Raw genomic sequence first — 14,908 nt, forward strand, 5'->3', positions numbered from 1 at the left:
CCATGGGATCACAAAGAGTTGGACAATACTTAGCAACTGAGTAACAGCAATAAGATAAACAGAACAAGTTTGCGATTCATCAATCTTAGGTTCCATATGTCCAGAAACATTCATTTAATGATAATCTTACAAACTTCAGAAAGCAAGAATTTCCTGAATACATCAAAAATAAACTAAAATTTCATCTGAAGTTATAAATCACTTATTTTACTTACAAAACATTTTCTGTTACTTTTTTCTTCATCTTGACTCTGTCAACTATTAGTTGCAAATATTTGTGGTTTTTTATTAGGTGGGTCAAACCCATTGCTGAATGAGGTGAAATATAATAACTAAGACAAAATGGAAATAAACACCAAAATAAATTTTATATAAAATTCTTCCTAGTTAAAACTGTGTTTTAAGACTACAATATGCTTTGAAAAATCCATACACCTACTCCCATTATATGCTGCCTCTGTTAACTTTCTGGGTTTTTTTGTGCAGGGCTAAACTGAAACAATCAGACTGGTTTACCAACCTATCTGAAACAATTAAGACTGAATATGCACAATGGCCTCTAGATAGCATGACTTTAAAGTGTAAATGTTTTATTAAGAACTCAACAGTATTTTTTCATTAGAGCTTTTCCTCTTCTATTTTGGGAGAGAAGATAAGATAGGTGAAAGGAATGCTGACACAACTTTAATTATACTTATGAATTTATGTTTTTCTTCCAACAGTATTCATATACATTCTTACCTGAGGGGGGAAAAAAAAACCTAACATAATTTCTTAAATTTCAAAATGGGAGATTCATTATACTTACTGGAGTTTGGGGCACTTGCCCATTTGGCAGAAGTGGTACAGACAATAAAAATCATACCTAAGAGAGATGTCTCCTTGGCAAATGCTGCAGCTATAGCTGGGTCCAATGCAGGCTGTCCATCCCCAGATGGAAGATCAGGTCGAGTATAATCCCTACTTTTATCATTGTTGTATTTTACATTCAAATTCACAAGTTTGGAAAAATCAATCCTTAGAGTACAGCAAGCATTATAAATATTCTGACCATCTAGGGCCTGTAAAAGTGAATAAAGTGTATCAGCAATTTTAAGAGATAAAAATTAGAAAAAGTACAACTGACAAAAAACTCAACAATGAAAAGCTGCACATAATAAAAGTTGCCAGAAAAGGGATCAAATTAGATACTCTTCTTTGCTACACTAGCTGTATGTATATTGTTTCCCACAAATACTACTGTCTTTAAATAGAAAGTGCTACTTAAATATAAAATATAACCAGTTAAATATATATGCTAATATACTTTTAATTTCAAAAACCTGCAAATATTTTAATTAAAAAAAACAAAGTTCACAAATATAGTTCATCCTGCCAAAGTAGCACTGTAATATCAATACTTTGCACAATAGTTTAAAGTTAATTTTATTACACACATATTTTTTGCTGGATGGCAATACTTATGCTCTAGAATTGAAAGACCACTCAATTAGGTCACCTTGAACAAGTTATTTAATCTTTTCTAATCTCAGAATCTGGAAGACAGACGACAATGGCTGCCATGCTTCCTTGCAGGATTATTGTAAGGATTAGATAAAAGACCACATGCGTGCAAGTGTATCATGAATTATAAAGCATAGAAAAAGGCATATCAAGCATATTAAAAAAATATGCTGCTGTTATGTTTTTTTCTCTTCCTATATAATTGCCATTTATACTCCAGCTAGACAGAAGCCTAGAACAAACTAGAGAACAGGGGAATATATTGTTGATTTTTTATTAGAAAAATAAACATTTTCTGTATAAAGTAACAGTTCAGAAATGAAGAACATGTTTAGCTCTAATTCACATCAAAAATAAAGCAAAAATTCTTCGGGTAACAATACATAAACAGATCAAGCTTGATACGATGTAGACCAAGACCTACTAGGTGTATAAATATAGAACTATATTAATAGTAGACAAACACATTTTTCACACTTGATGTTTGAAAGAGAATTTTTATATTACTTCAATATGACTATTGTAATGGCTGTATTATTGGAGAAAGAACGTAACTGAAACAGACTTAAGAATAGTCAAGAGTGTTCGGCTATGGAAAAAGGAAACCTCAATAGCTGCTTTGTATATAAAGTTTATAGTTAAAATATTATATTTAAAATATTCCCACTCTGTGAAAAGAGGAAAACCCTTTCCTTTAACATACAAAATTAAGATTTAAGTGAATATATTTACCAAGCTAAAAGCTAACTTAAAAACACAATTCAACACAAGTTTACCCATTTCTATATTCACATAAAGGAACTACATACACATCAGGATTTGAATTCTATTTGAATTAGGGAAAGCACCTATCATCACATGAGAATGGGAAGTATCAAGGAAGTATCAGGCAGAGTAATGTAAGTATTAATTCAATACTTCATAAGTAATTAATTCTTATTCAATACTTAATAAGTAATTAATTCAGTACTCTGCTGTAAAAGCAAACAAAGCACTGAAAATAGGTCTTCATTTAACTCATTCCTATAGGGGAAATGGCGAGCCACGTAATAGATCTGTCTCTACCTTATATATGAATGTCAAAATTCACTCTTAGGTGACTATTTCAATAATATATAAAAAATCTGATATACTGGAAGAACAGACCTGCCTTTGGATCATAGTACCTCAATTAACCCAAGAAGTAAGATACTGATGCAAAGTGACTAATTTTAAAACAAGCAGAGTTTCTTTGGGGCCAAGTTCTATCAAAGAGGTTGACTGCCAAATATCTACAAAGAATATGCTAACTGCTTGAAAGCCGTCTAGAAACCTTTAACCAAAAAAAAAAAAAAAACACAACCCTTTATGTAGGTATTATACACAGATATACCTAAGATACATACAAGGAATACACACAAGGCATACACAAAACTGTACCTTAGATACAAGAGCTAGAGAAATCAGGAAACAATATGTGTATTAGCAACAGGGGAGAGGAAAAAGAGCTAAGGATACATGATAATAGAAATCCAAGCATTTTCAATAGTTGGCTGAGGTAAAGTGACAACAAGTGAAGTAAGAAGAAAAATCAAATTAAACTATATATGCAAGCTCACTTTAAGCTCATTGTTATTTGCCAACTTCCAGGAAATAACAGTAGCACACAAGTCAGTCAGTGTTCAGCAATCAAGATTGTAGTGATCTTGCTGAAGCAAAGATTTCTGACAGCAAAAGCCCAAGTTAATTTGCAAAAAAGCCTCCCAAATGTATCTATGCAAAGGGAAAGTTTGGAGAGTACATGAAAACAATCAGGAAAAAATATCTTCATAGTAAATATAACATTTATGTCAAAACCATGATAAACTCAGTAAAGATGTTAAATACAGAATGCATAATTAACAACACAATGAAACACTGCATATGGATTAAAAATAGGAAAAGCCACTAATGAAACTTAATGAAATATACTCTTCTGGAAGGAATCATTAATGATAGGATTTCCAAAAGACACAGTGTCACTGTGCAGTGTCAAATGCACATATTCCTAATAAAAGTAGATAATACCCCTAAAAGCTGTGTTACAATTTTCTACCAAGTGTGTTACAATTTCAGGGTTGTATAAATTAAATAATTTTTAAAGATACAGATGAAAAGGAGTCTACTTCTATACCTTGAGGGCTTCCCTGGTGGCTTAGAGGTTAAAGCGTCTGCCTGCAATGTGGTAGACCCGGGTTTGATCCCTGGGTCGGGAAGATCCCCTGGAGAAGGAAATGGCAACCCACTCCAGTACTCTTGCCTGGAGAATCCCACAGAGGGAGGAGCCTGGTAGGCTATAGTCCACGGGGTCATAAAGAGTAGGACACGACTGAGCAACTTCACTTTCTATACCTTGAAAATACAGAAACTGAACTAGAAAGCCACAGTAAGGGAATGATATTTTTGTTTGCCAATACACTGAAAAAGATTTCTGAAAAAGGCATTACGGTCTTTTCATTAATAAATGTGAGGATCATTTAAAATAGTTTACTTTTTATTTGATAATTATTATTTTTACAACGATTGGTGATTACTGGTGGTGACTACCACCCTAAATGCCAACCTCAATATACGTAACATTACCTTTTTGGTTGACTTAAGAGGGTTTTTTTTTTTTTAATTACCTAATTGGAGGATCATTACTTTACAATATTGTAATGTTTTTTGCCATACATAAACATGAATTAGCCATGGGTGTACATGTGTCCCCCTGACTTCAGAGATTTTTAAACAGACTGGACTGCAATATACATGAACCTCAGAACAAATTCAGGAGACGGTTAAATTTTTCCCCTCCAACCCTCACTAATAAAGCTCCATTTTTAAGATGCTTTTTTCCTGAGTTACTATTCTCTTACAAAATAAAATGCTAGGGGGAAATAATTCCAATTAACTGAAAGTAATTGCCAAAGATCGTAACTAATACATGGCAAGAGTCTGGTTGGCAATGTCACTCAAGCTCCCTTTACATGGCAGTGACTCCCAGGGCTTGAAAAACTAAACAGAGCAGTGGGCTCCAACCCCAAAGATTATAACTGTTAGCTCAGAGGAGCCTAAGAGTCCCATTTTTTATAAGCAATCTATACAAAAAGAAGGTTCTGAACCATACTTTAAAAAAACACTCTAAGTTCTCTTCCCCTCCAAACCTAAAGAAACACTATGCCTGCTAAATGAATTCCCAAGGCATAGGTGATATTTATTCATTCTCTCAATCATGTGAACAACTATCACTACAGACGTAGAGAAGCAGGCTTGAAATTCTCTTCCCAAACTATTATTCCTTACCTGTAAATTTTACATGATTTCTACTGTTTTAACAAGCATAAAAATGTAGCAACTGAATTACACAGTTTAGATCTGACTCATTTTATCATACACTGAGATGTACATGGATGGCTGAAAGGTAGGAAGAGATCTACAGCACACCAGCTGCCGGGTAAGTTGTGTCATGTTGAAAAAAATGCCCTCATACCTATAATGTGCTAGGTTCTAAGAATACAGCAGAGAACAAAGCAGACATGACAACCACCCTTATACAGCTTATAGTCCAACACATAACACAGACACTTTTTTGTTTAATTGCTCAGTCATGCCCAACTCTTTCGCAACCCCATGGACTATAGCCCACCAGGCTCTTCTGTCCATGGGATTTCCCAGGCAAGAATACTGGAGTTGGCTGCCATTTCCTTCTCCAGAATTCAGACACTTAATAAGTAATTATAAATGTGATCTGTGGTGGCGAGAACTAAGAAAAGAAGGGATCAAATCTAGCTGAAAGGTTATAGAAGACCTCTCTGGAGAAGAGACTTCTAAACTGAAACTTGAAAGAGGGAAATGAGGAGTTGGTCATAAAGAGATGAAGAGAAAAGTATTTCTGTACATAGAATATAGCAAGTTGTAAGCCTATGAGATCAGAGAATATACAGCATACACAAGAATTTAAAGAAGTCCAATACACATTAGGTGCAGACAAATACTGTTTGATTCCATTTATGAGATACCTAGAATACTCCAATTCATAGTCAGAAAGTACCCTACTAGATGCCAGGGGACTGGGGAGTGGAAGTTGGGAAGAGGGACTGGAGAGTTAGTGTTTAATGGAGACAGAGTTTCAGTTTAGGAAGGTGGAAAATTCAGGGCATGGATGATGGTGAAAGTTGAACAACAATGTGAATGTGCTTAGTGCCACTGAACTGTACAGTTAAATATGGTTAAAATAGTATTTTTTATATTATGTGACTTTTACCACAATAAAAAAAATTAAAAAAAAAAAAGCCCAATATGGTTACAGAGATGTAAGATGAGACTGGAGAGGCAAGATTGAGAGTTTTTATAGGCTCTGTTAAAGAAAGAGCATTTTTATACCAAGGACAAAAATCAGTCATTGAAGGGTACAGAGAAAGGAAGAAAAATGACTTTTAAGTTGAGATCATTCTTAAAACAAACAGTGTTGGATTTAGACTAGAAGGCCAATGAGGCACAGATTTAAGAGATGGCTTGATGGTTTAGATCAGTGCTACTCAAACTGTGGTTATGGACTAGCAGCCCAGTTCACCTTGCACGAAGAGAAGTTTGCATCAGAATTTAGGATCAATATTGACACTAAACACACTATAGCTAAAAGTAAGCTAATCTGCATGTTGGCACAAGCTTCTTATAGCATTGGAGACTAGCACTTTGAAAAACACTAGCTTAGACTACGGTGATGACAAGAAGAGTTGGAGACAAAAGGATAGACTGAACAGAAATTTAGGATCTAAAATTAGTAAGATTTGGTGATAGGCTGAAAGGAGGAAGAAAGGAAGATTCAATGTTTTCTGTCTTGTTTCTTGGATTGATGATACTTTGACCTGATCAATACCTAGAGAATGGTATACGAAATGCAGATTTTAGTATTTTTGGTGGTGGTGGTGGTGGGGTTGACAGGAGTTTAATTGAACACACTAAGTCTGAAGGTGCTCCACAGTCCCAGCCTGGGTCTCTTAGAAGATGTGTGACCTAGAAATAAAGGTATGTGAGTACTGTCAGAATCACAAAGTGTAACTAAGCTGTGTGTAACAGGTGAGGTCCCCCTAGAAGAAGGGGAGGGATATAACAAATAATGAACAGAGAGGTGGGATATATCTAGGTGAGAAGTGTTAAAGACCAGGAAAAAAAAGGATTTTAAGAAAGGGAAAGACAGATTCAGTGTGAAAGGTTACCTAGAGGTTAGGTAAGAGAGGACTGAACAATTCTGTTGAGATTTAGCTACTCCAGTGATCCCTGGTGACACTGGGGAGAATCTGTTGAGCAAATGGGTGCTGAAACCAAATTACAATAAGTAGGGAAAGGGGAGATAACAGTACAAAGACTCCTAAGAGGCAGAAGAGGGTGGTATCTGGTGTTTATTGGTCTTAGAAATATCTATACCTTATATCTAGAAGAAAGAAATGTGTGGGTATTAAGTATATTTTGTGAGAAAAGCTGGTAAGAGTTTCCATCTGACAGTTTCTATTTTTTTTCTGAGAAGCAGTAGGCAAGGTCGTTAAGAGTGAAAAGCAACTTGGCAGAAAGACAAATTTCTATCTGATACAGACAATTGTGGAAAACGGGAGAACATGCTGACTAAAGAAACGTGGTAAGACTTTGCAAGCAGAGTAGAGGGCCTATTTGTAGTTAATGCTGATGAGTTTAAACTGGTATCAACTGGTTAGATTATGTGATATTCTCTGGCTATACTCAATAGTCCAGATAAGGTATGAAGAAAAAATACTGGAGTCATCAAAAGTATAGGTTTTAAAAGGAGTCTGGATTACAAGATAATGGGACAAGCAACATTAGAAAATAGATTCCTTTTTTTCTTCACCAATGAGTGAAATATAGTGAGCTCAGATACCAGAATAAAAGCTTAACAAAGTAATTCTCTCTTTGTAGATTTTTGTAGAGAAGACCTGAGTGTATATAAACATTCACAAATGCCAGTAGTTTAATGCTTATTTTCTATGCAGAAGATTGGTTAAATGAAAACCTATTAAATACTGAAAAATATATATAAACTACTTTCCCCATCACATAGCCCAAATGAGGTACAATTTTGAAACAAATTCCATTTCACTGGTCCTTTACTAAACAGTCTTCCTCTGGATCAGAAGGGAATGACAGAAAATATTTCACATTAAGAAAAATGTGTGCTATATTTAAATTTGTTTGAAGTTGTGAAAATTGCCATCAAGAACATGGCTTCTAGACTGTCGGCTATTAAGCAAACCTCATAACCACAATTATTTTGGTATCTCTTTAAATATAAAGTATCTCCAAAGTTGGAGGGCTGAAGCATGTTAGGAAAGATAATAATTTTTGAAAAAATAACCCTATAATTGCTAATTTATTCCTGAAAAGGGAAATATGATTAGATCATGCAATTGGGAACCACTGAGTAGAAATATACTGGAGAAGAGTAGACTGAAAAAATGTCTACTTTACAGATGTGTACATTATAAATCATTTACCTCTTTGAATCTTAGCATCTGCTAACAGGAAAAATTCCTGTTCAGTTTACAATACAGAGTAGTCAGAAAAAGAATGAGATAATAGCACTTGGTAAATCATTTCAATTATGCTATTATTACTAGTAAAGTCTTTCTGCTACCTGAAGCTACTTCTGCTCCCCAAATGAGATTCTAAGAACGGAAATGAAACAGTAGTTAAAAATGGCCTGGTTTCAAACAAGCTATCTTGATCTGGAGGAAGCACTGAAGTAATGCACCATAATCAATCTGAAAGTAAAAGAGTGAAAGAGAAAAAAGAGGTAGTAAGACAATTTTAAGCGGAGACCGCTAATTTAAAGGTTTAACCACTCCAGTATTCTTGCCAGGAGAATTCCATGGACAGAAAAGCCTGGGGCAGGCTATTATAGTCCACGGAGTTGCAAACAGTCAGACATGACTAAGTGACTAACACTTTACACACACTTAATAAATATTTAATTTTGTAATAGTGGAATAAAAATAACAATATTATACTACAGCACATGAAGTTAAAGAGACAAAGGAAGATTTAAGTAAGACAAAGACTGGTATGCAGTTTTCAAAGGTAGCTGTGACATGAGTAAATTTTACTGCTTTGAATAGTTTCTTACCCTCCATATGTAAGAACAAAAACATAAGTGATTGGAATAAAAACTAGACCAAGAGCGTATTGGAATAAAAAGGAGACCAAGAGCGTATTGAAAAAACCTATCTTTAAAAATAATACTTAAAAAGAATACTGGAAATAACTGTGAGCTTATCACAGCATCTGAGCCACATGAGTACAGATATATTTCAGCCGAAGTACCTTACAGCTAATAAGTAACTCTCACTGGAAAATGTAAAATCTTATATAGGTATGCATGCATAACATAATCCTGCTATATCCTCAAGAGCACAAAGCATTTGGACCTAAATAAAACAAAAATGCAGAATATAAGCCTATATTACACATAACTACAAATATGACAACTGTTAAAAATAAGCATTTCTTTTTATCACAAATACTAAACTTTCTAATACTATCTCTATGACACTAATCTGTGTCATCTAAAATGCTATATGGTACTGCTAGGTTATGTCAGTATTAGTTACTGACATAATATTAATAATATATAAAATAATAATAAATCATATTAATGATATTAATTACATACATGTGTGTGTGTATATATATCTGCCACTGAAAATTATTGCTCTCAAAAAAACCTAGACTTACTAGTTTTGCTTGTTGAGCGTTTACTGGATCGCCATACTGGAGAAGAGCTTGAAACTGGTTATTTTTTGTAAATGTGATTATCTTCAATACAGCACCAAACTTAGAAAATATCTGTTAAAATATTAAAATCAAAACAAATTATATCTACTGTATTATTATTTCTCCATTTTATAGATAAAATGGAAATTAAATTAAACTTACTTGGTGAAGAACATCAAGTGTTACAGGGTAATACATATTGTCAATAATTATTCTAAGCACTGGACTCTGGGCTGGAGTCACTGCACTCTCACTAACTGTGGTGCCACTAAGAGGAGTACTTGCTGTCTGGACCGCAGTCACAGCTTGAAGAACCGCTTGAGCACGCTAAAAATCAAAACATAAGCACTTTAGAAACATTCCTGGTATATTCACTTATACTTTGCTACATGCTACAGTATGAAATTCTTTTCTAGAACACATACAGATTTAAAAAAATTTAACACTCACTCAGTGAATACACTTTTAAGCACCTGCCATAAGCCACATATTGTTTGTTTACAATTCAAGTATCATACTAGTATTTACCTCAAAACAGCTATTGAGGGTTTGGGACCAATGCTGAACAAGATAGATATGCCACATAATTTATTCTCAAAGCAGCATGATGTAGTCTGACAGATTCAGAAAATGTTTTAAACAGGAACTTTCAGAGAACAATGAAACTTTAACATTATTCATTCCATAAAAAAGGCAAACGGCAAACCTTAAAAGGAAATTACTAGATTATCCAAAAGAACTCCTATAAAGCTTTTATTTCTAATAAATCCTAAAAGAGAAACATTCAGATACAAATTTTTTTTTTGATACTAGTATAACTTTTGAAACCAAAATTTTTACAACAGAAACTGATGTATACCACAGTAGACAGCCATAAAATTTTCAGGAATACTTTAAGATAAATATAAATAATCTTTTCCATCCATGTTATTATTTCTAATATATCATTAATGGTAAAATGCACTATCCTTTTATGTAGAACTAATAAGATGTTGCTAATTGAACCATGACAGATCAACTTATAAGACACATCTTGTGAGATTTTCAAAAGTGAAAAAAATATACATGAATTGAGAAAATACAGTATTTTTAGGAAATATATCAACTAAATCTATGTTAAATGCTCCAAAAAGACTGCCTTTATTACCATTATGTCTTTTCTATTATTTCTCTAACAGATTCACTGATAAGGAAATAACTGTTTTCTACCTTATCTGGGGGTCAAAAAACCTTTATAAAGGCAAATAACTGTTAAATATAATGGTAACTAACACCTCTATGCTGCGTTATAGTTTGAAGAAGTTGTATTGGCAGATGAACAGGCATATATATAAAAAAGCACAGTGATAAATGAAAAGGAAGACAAACACAAAGAAATAAGAACATTTATGTATAGGGAAGGATCACTGCTCCCTTTAGCAGCACACATACCAATATTGAAACAATACAGAGTTTAGCATGGTCCTATGCAAATATGACCCCCAAATTCATGAAGTGTCACATTTTTTTCTGGACCTGTTAGCTAAAGTGGTGTTGGTAATCATTTTGCAAAACATAAATAAATCAAATAAATAAGTTGTGTATCTTAAAACTTACACAATGTATATGTCTATTATATCTCAACAAAGGTGAGGGGATGCTCATTTCATTGAAATAATATATACTATAGCTAGGAAATCACATAGTATAATCTCAAAGAGATCACACACTCATCTAGTCAAACTTCATCATCTAAACGGTAATTAAATAAAACATGACCTATAAATTTATGTTAGCTAAAGTGACTAAAATCCAACATTTTGAAATATATGATAAATATTTAATACCATGGACACATTTACACGACTATTATAGCTATTATAAAAGAGGGATGAAAGTATTTCTAGAACAATGTTTGTTAAATATTTGAACATATTTAGTCCAATACAAATTTAAATAAAGTATTTTAAGTAGCTCATTGCAATATCACTTTATTCATTAGTGAACATGTCTGCTGCTGCTGCTGCTGCTAAGTCACGTCAGTTGTGTCCGACTCTATGTGACCCCATAGATGGCAGCCCACCAGGCTTCCGTCCCTGGGATTCTCCAGGCAAGAATACTAGAATGGGTTGCCATTTCCTTCTCCAGTGCATGAAATGAAAAGTGAAAGTGAAGTCACTCAGTCGTGTCTGACTCTTCGCGACCCAATGGGCTGTAGCCTACCAGGCTCCTCCGTCCATGGGATTTCCCAGGCAAGAGTACTGGAGTGGGGTGCCATTGCCTTCTCCGAGTGAACATGTCTACATACATTTATTATAATAAGCATAGAAATATCACAACTTAGAACAACTCTGCTGCTGCTATTTCAAATAATCGAATCAAATAATTGAATACCTTTCTAAACAGGAATCACATGATCATGGTATGCTATCCAAACAGTATAAAAAGTTAACTTTCCTCTGCAACTCACTCATCCTGTATGCTTTCCCCTATGAACCCTCACAATAATCTTGGGTATTCTTCCAGAGACAGCACCTACATATTCAAGCATGTGTGTACATATATACTCCATACAAGCATATAAGCACTTATCTACTGCATATTTTTCTTTCCAATACTATATTCACTCTCTACATCTTCCTTTTTTTAACAATTATGTTCTCTATTATCATTAACAAATAACTTCATTCATGTTTCATACATGTTTTAAAAATATTCATGGAGCAGAAGTGACCTGCCAATCTAGATTTTAATTAAACTTTGTATTGAAACAATCATACACATAAAAGGACACAAATCGAGTATACAAAGCTCAATAAAATATCAAATAAACCGTATCTGTGAAAGCACTATTGAGATAAAGAACAGAACATTACCAACACTCCAAAAGCCACACACATGTTTTCTCCCAGTTATATAAATGGTTTGCCAGAGAGTATTCCAACAAATAAATATACCATACACATTCTACTGCTGCTCAACATTTAGATCATTTCCAGCCTTGGGTAATTACATATAGTGTGTGATGAACTTTCCCATACATATCTTTTGATGCACATATATATAAATTTTCTCAGATATGTGACTAGTAAAATTACTAAGTCAAAGAACAAGAATATGCTCAGCTTTAGCAGATAAATGAAGATTTTAAAAACTATTCTACCAACTTACATTCCCATCACTTATTTATAAGAGTTCAAGCTTTTCTACATTTGTTTCAACACTTGGAATTACCTCATTGTATCCAATACGGTAGCACATGGCAATATCTCACAGTGATTTTAAATTGCATTAAAGGATCTTAACCCAAACCTAATCCACTTTGTAGATCAGAGGATGGCTTTCAAGGAAACTGGCTTACGGAAACTTGAAGATGTCTAACAACTGGTCATATGAAGTGTGGGATGGAAACTTGGCACAAACATAGGCAGGCCACAATATTTCAGGCAAAAGTTACATCACAGAAACAGTGGCCTCCAAAGACAAAATACGAGAAGGTATGCCAAGTTATAGGATCTATCATTACTACTGAGATAGAAGCACAGGAAAATGGAGGGGGGAGCAGCCACAGACAGAAACAGTAGTCATCTCAGACAGGGCCTTTATCCTGAGCATGAAAAGAAATTGCTGCAGGGGAGCAAGTTAGATCTGTGCATTTTAGAAAGAGAGACACACATTTGTACTAGGGAGAAAGTATTCAAGACAAAAATTAAAGATCGGTAAGAGAGTTACTAACTTCCCTAGTGGCTCAGACGGTAAAGCGTCTGCCTACAATGCAAGAGACCTGGGTTTGATCCCTGGGTTGGGAAGATCCCCTGGAGAAGGAAATGGCAACCACTCCAGTAATCTTGCTTGGAAAATCCCATGGACGGAGGAGCCTGGTAGGTTAAAGTCCATGGGGTCGCCAAAGAGTCGGACACGACTGAGCAACTTCACTTCACTTCAAGAGAGTTACTAGGTAAGATTATTATATAGCTAAGAAATGGCTGTGTCTAAGCAACTGAAGTAGAAAAAAAGAAATGAAAACTGGGCAGATATCGAGAAGAGTGAATTCATAGGACTTGCGACTTGATAAAAGGCTGTAGAAGAATTCATGGTTGACGTACACATTTGTCTCTCTTTTGTTATAAAACACTATTAAAATGCCAGTAAATAAATACAAAATGGAAAATGCAGACACTGAAGAGAGGTCATCACTGGCCAAGAATAATTTTACCATATTCCTGGAACACAGAAATTGCATGGACTGAAGACACAGTGAAAATATATCAAACAGCGTTTGCACTGGTAGCAGCCATAGGAATCAAATTAGAAACTGGCAGGTACACAGAAGGTGAAATGGAATGTGAAAATAAAAGGATTAACACAAAGCCTGGCTAACAAACAGCTAAACTCTTCTTCCTCCTCACCATCAACCAACTTAATAAAAACAAAATCAACAACTAAACACCCCCTTAAAAGAACAGAAACTCTAAAGAGGGTTTTAAAGGCCAAAGTAAAGACCTCTTTGGCATTTGGGGGGATCCCAGCTCAGTATCCAACTCATTACTTTACTCTAGAGGAAAGCATGTAAAGTCCAATAAAACCTAACTGTCCATTCTGAAATATAAAACAGGCAATGAGAGTGGGTGGGATGAAGAAAGAGAGCAAGATAAACATACAGCTAATACTAAGGAAAGTAAAAGATAGCGGAGTGTTTAAAAATACCATTAATTAGTATTCATAAACAATGACCAGTTGTAATACAGAAAAGGCTATCAAAGAAGAACTTTTGTAAGTCAAAAATATGGCTGTAACCTTTTTTTCAACAGAAGGAACATTGGACCGTTGCACTGATTATTTCCTATGTCAAAAATAACCGAAACTGTAATAAGTGTTTTACTCTTTAATCTCTGAGGTTTGTTACTCAAATGTCACTCGTCAATCAGGCTTCCACTGGTTATCTATTTGAAATTACAAGCCCCCCTCCAAGCCCCACCACAGACATCTATCTACAGATGCCTTATCTTTGTCCTTTCCCATTCTTTTCATTTGAATCTTTTAAAATGAGAATGTATTCACTACTTTACTGAAAACATTAGTATGTTAAACCCAACTGGGATAGTAAATGCCACTTTAAGCAAAAAGAATAGAGAACAGGTATTTTCTTTTGATAAACTGTAAGAAGTACAACTTCTGGTTCAAAAGTAATGAAAATTACCAAACTTAAAAAAAAACACTGAAATCTTAGCCTTATCTTTTAGGCAAAAAGTTTTACAAGCTTATTGTTCATATATTATCAAAATGATCTTAAGTTATTTTTTACAAAGGTTAAATTTTGTGAGGATTATTTTCCACTTGCTAAGGCAAGAGCCAGACAGAGTTTTCTATTTTACTAAAACAGATATAATTAGCTAAAAGCTACATTAAAAGAGCTAAAGTTTCTATATCACTGTTTACTGCAATCCTGTTTATATCTAAATCCACTCTTCTATGATACTTTTCTAAAGAAACATTAATTTTATATAACTAGAAACTTCTACCTTGCATATTTAAAAGATCAACACATTCATATATTCTCAATTCTTATATTTCCCTCCAGGAAAATCATTAATTCATCTTTAATAGGAATTTATCCTAAAGAAATTCAAACCTATAAAAAGTC

At 34.2% G+C, this 14,908-nt stretch overlaps 1 protein-coding gene and 1 non-coding gene across 2 annotated transcripts in view; one reads left to right on the top strand and one right to left on the bottom strand.

The window, feature by feature from the left end:
* Positions 1 to 14,908, bottom strand: part of PTBP2 (polypyrimidine tract binding protein 2) — an 84,610-nt gene that overhangs the window by 25,050 nt on the left and 44,652 nt on the right. Inside the window, exons 6-8 of the mRNA XM_052636691.1 lie at positions 9,448 to 9,612; positions 9,247 to 9,357; positions 866 to 1,061 (exon numbers count right to left, since the gene is read on the bottom strand). Coding sequence (XP_052492651.1) covers positions 866 to 1,061; positions 9,247 to 9,357; positions 9,448 to 9,612 — 472 coding nt within the window. The remainder of the gene's footprint in view (positions 1 to 865; positions 1,062 to 9,246; positions 9,358 to 9,447; positions 9,613 to 14,908) is intronic.
* Positions 10,692 to 10,794, top strand: LOC128045856 (U6 spliceosomal RNA). The gene has a single exon (XR_008199190.1). It is a non-coding gene; the product is annotated as a U6 spliceosomal RNA (small nuclear RNA).

The sequence above is a fragment of the Budorcas taxicolor genome, chromosome 3 (assembly GCF_023091745.1).
Source record: "Budorcas taxicolor isolate Tak-1 chromosome 3, Takin1.1, whole genome shotgun sequence".
Taxonomy (NCBI): domain Eukaryota; kingdom Metazoa; phylum Chordata; class Mammalia; order Artiodactyla; family Bovidae; genus Budorcas; species Budorcas taxicolor.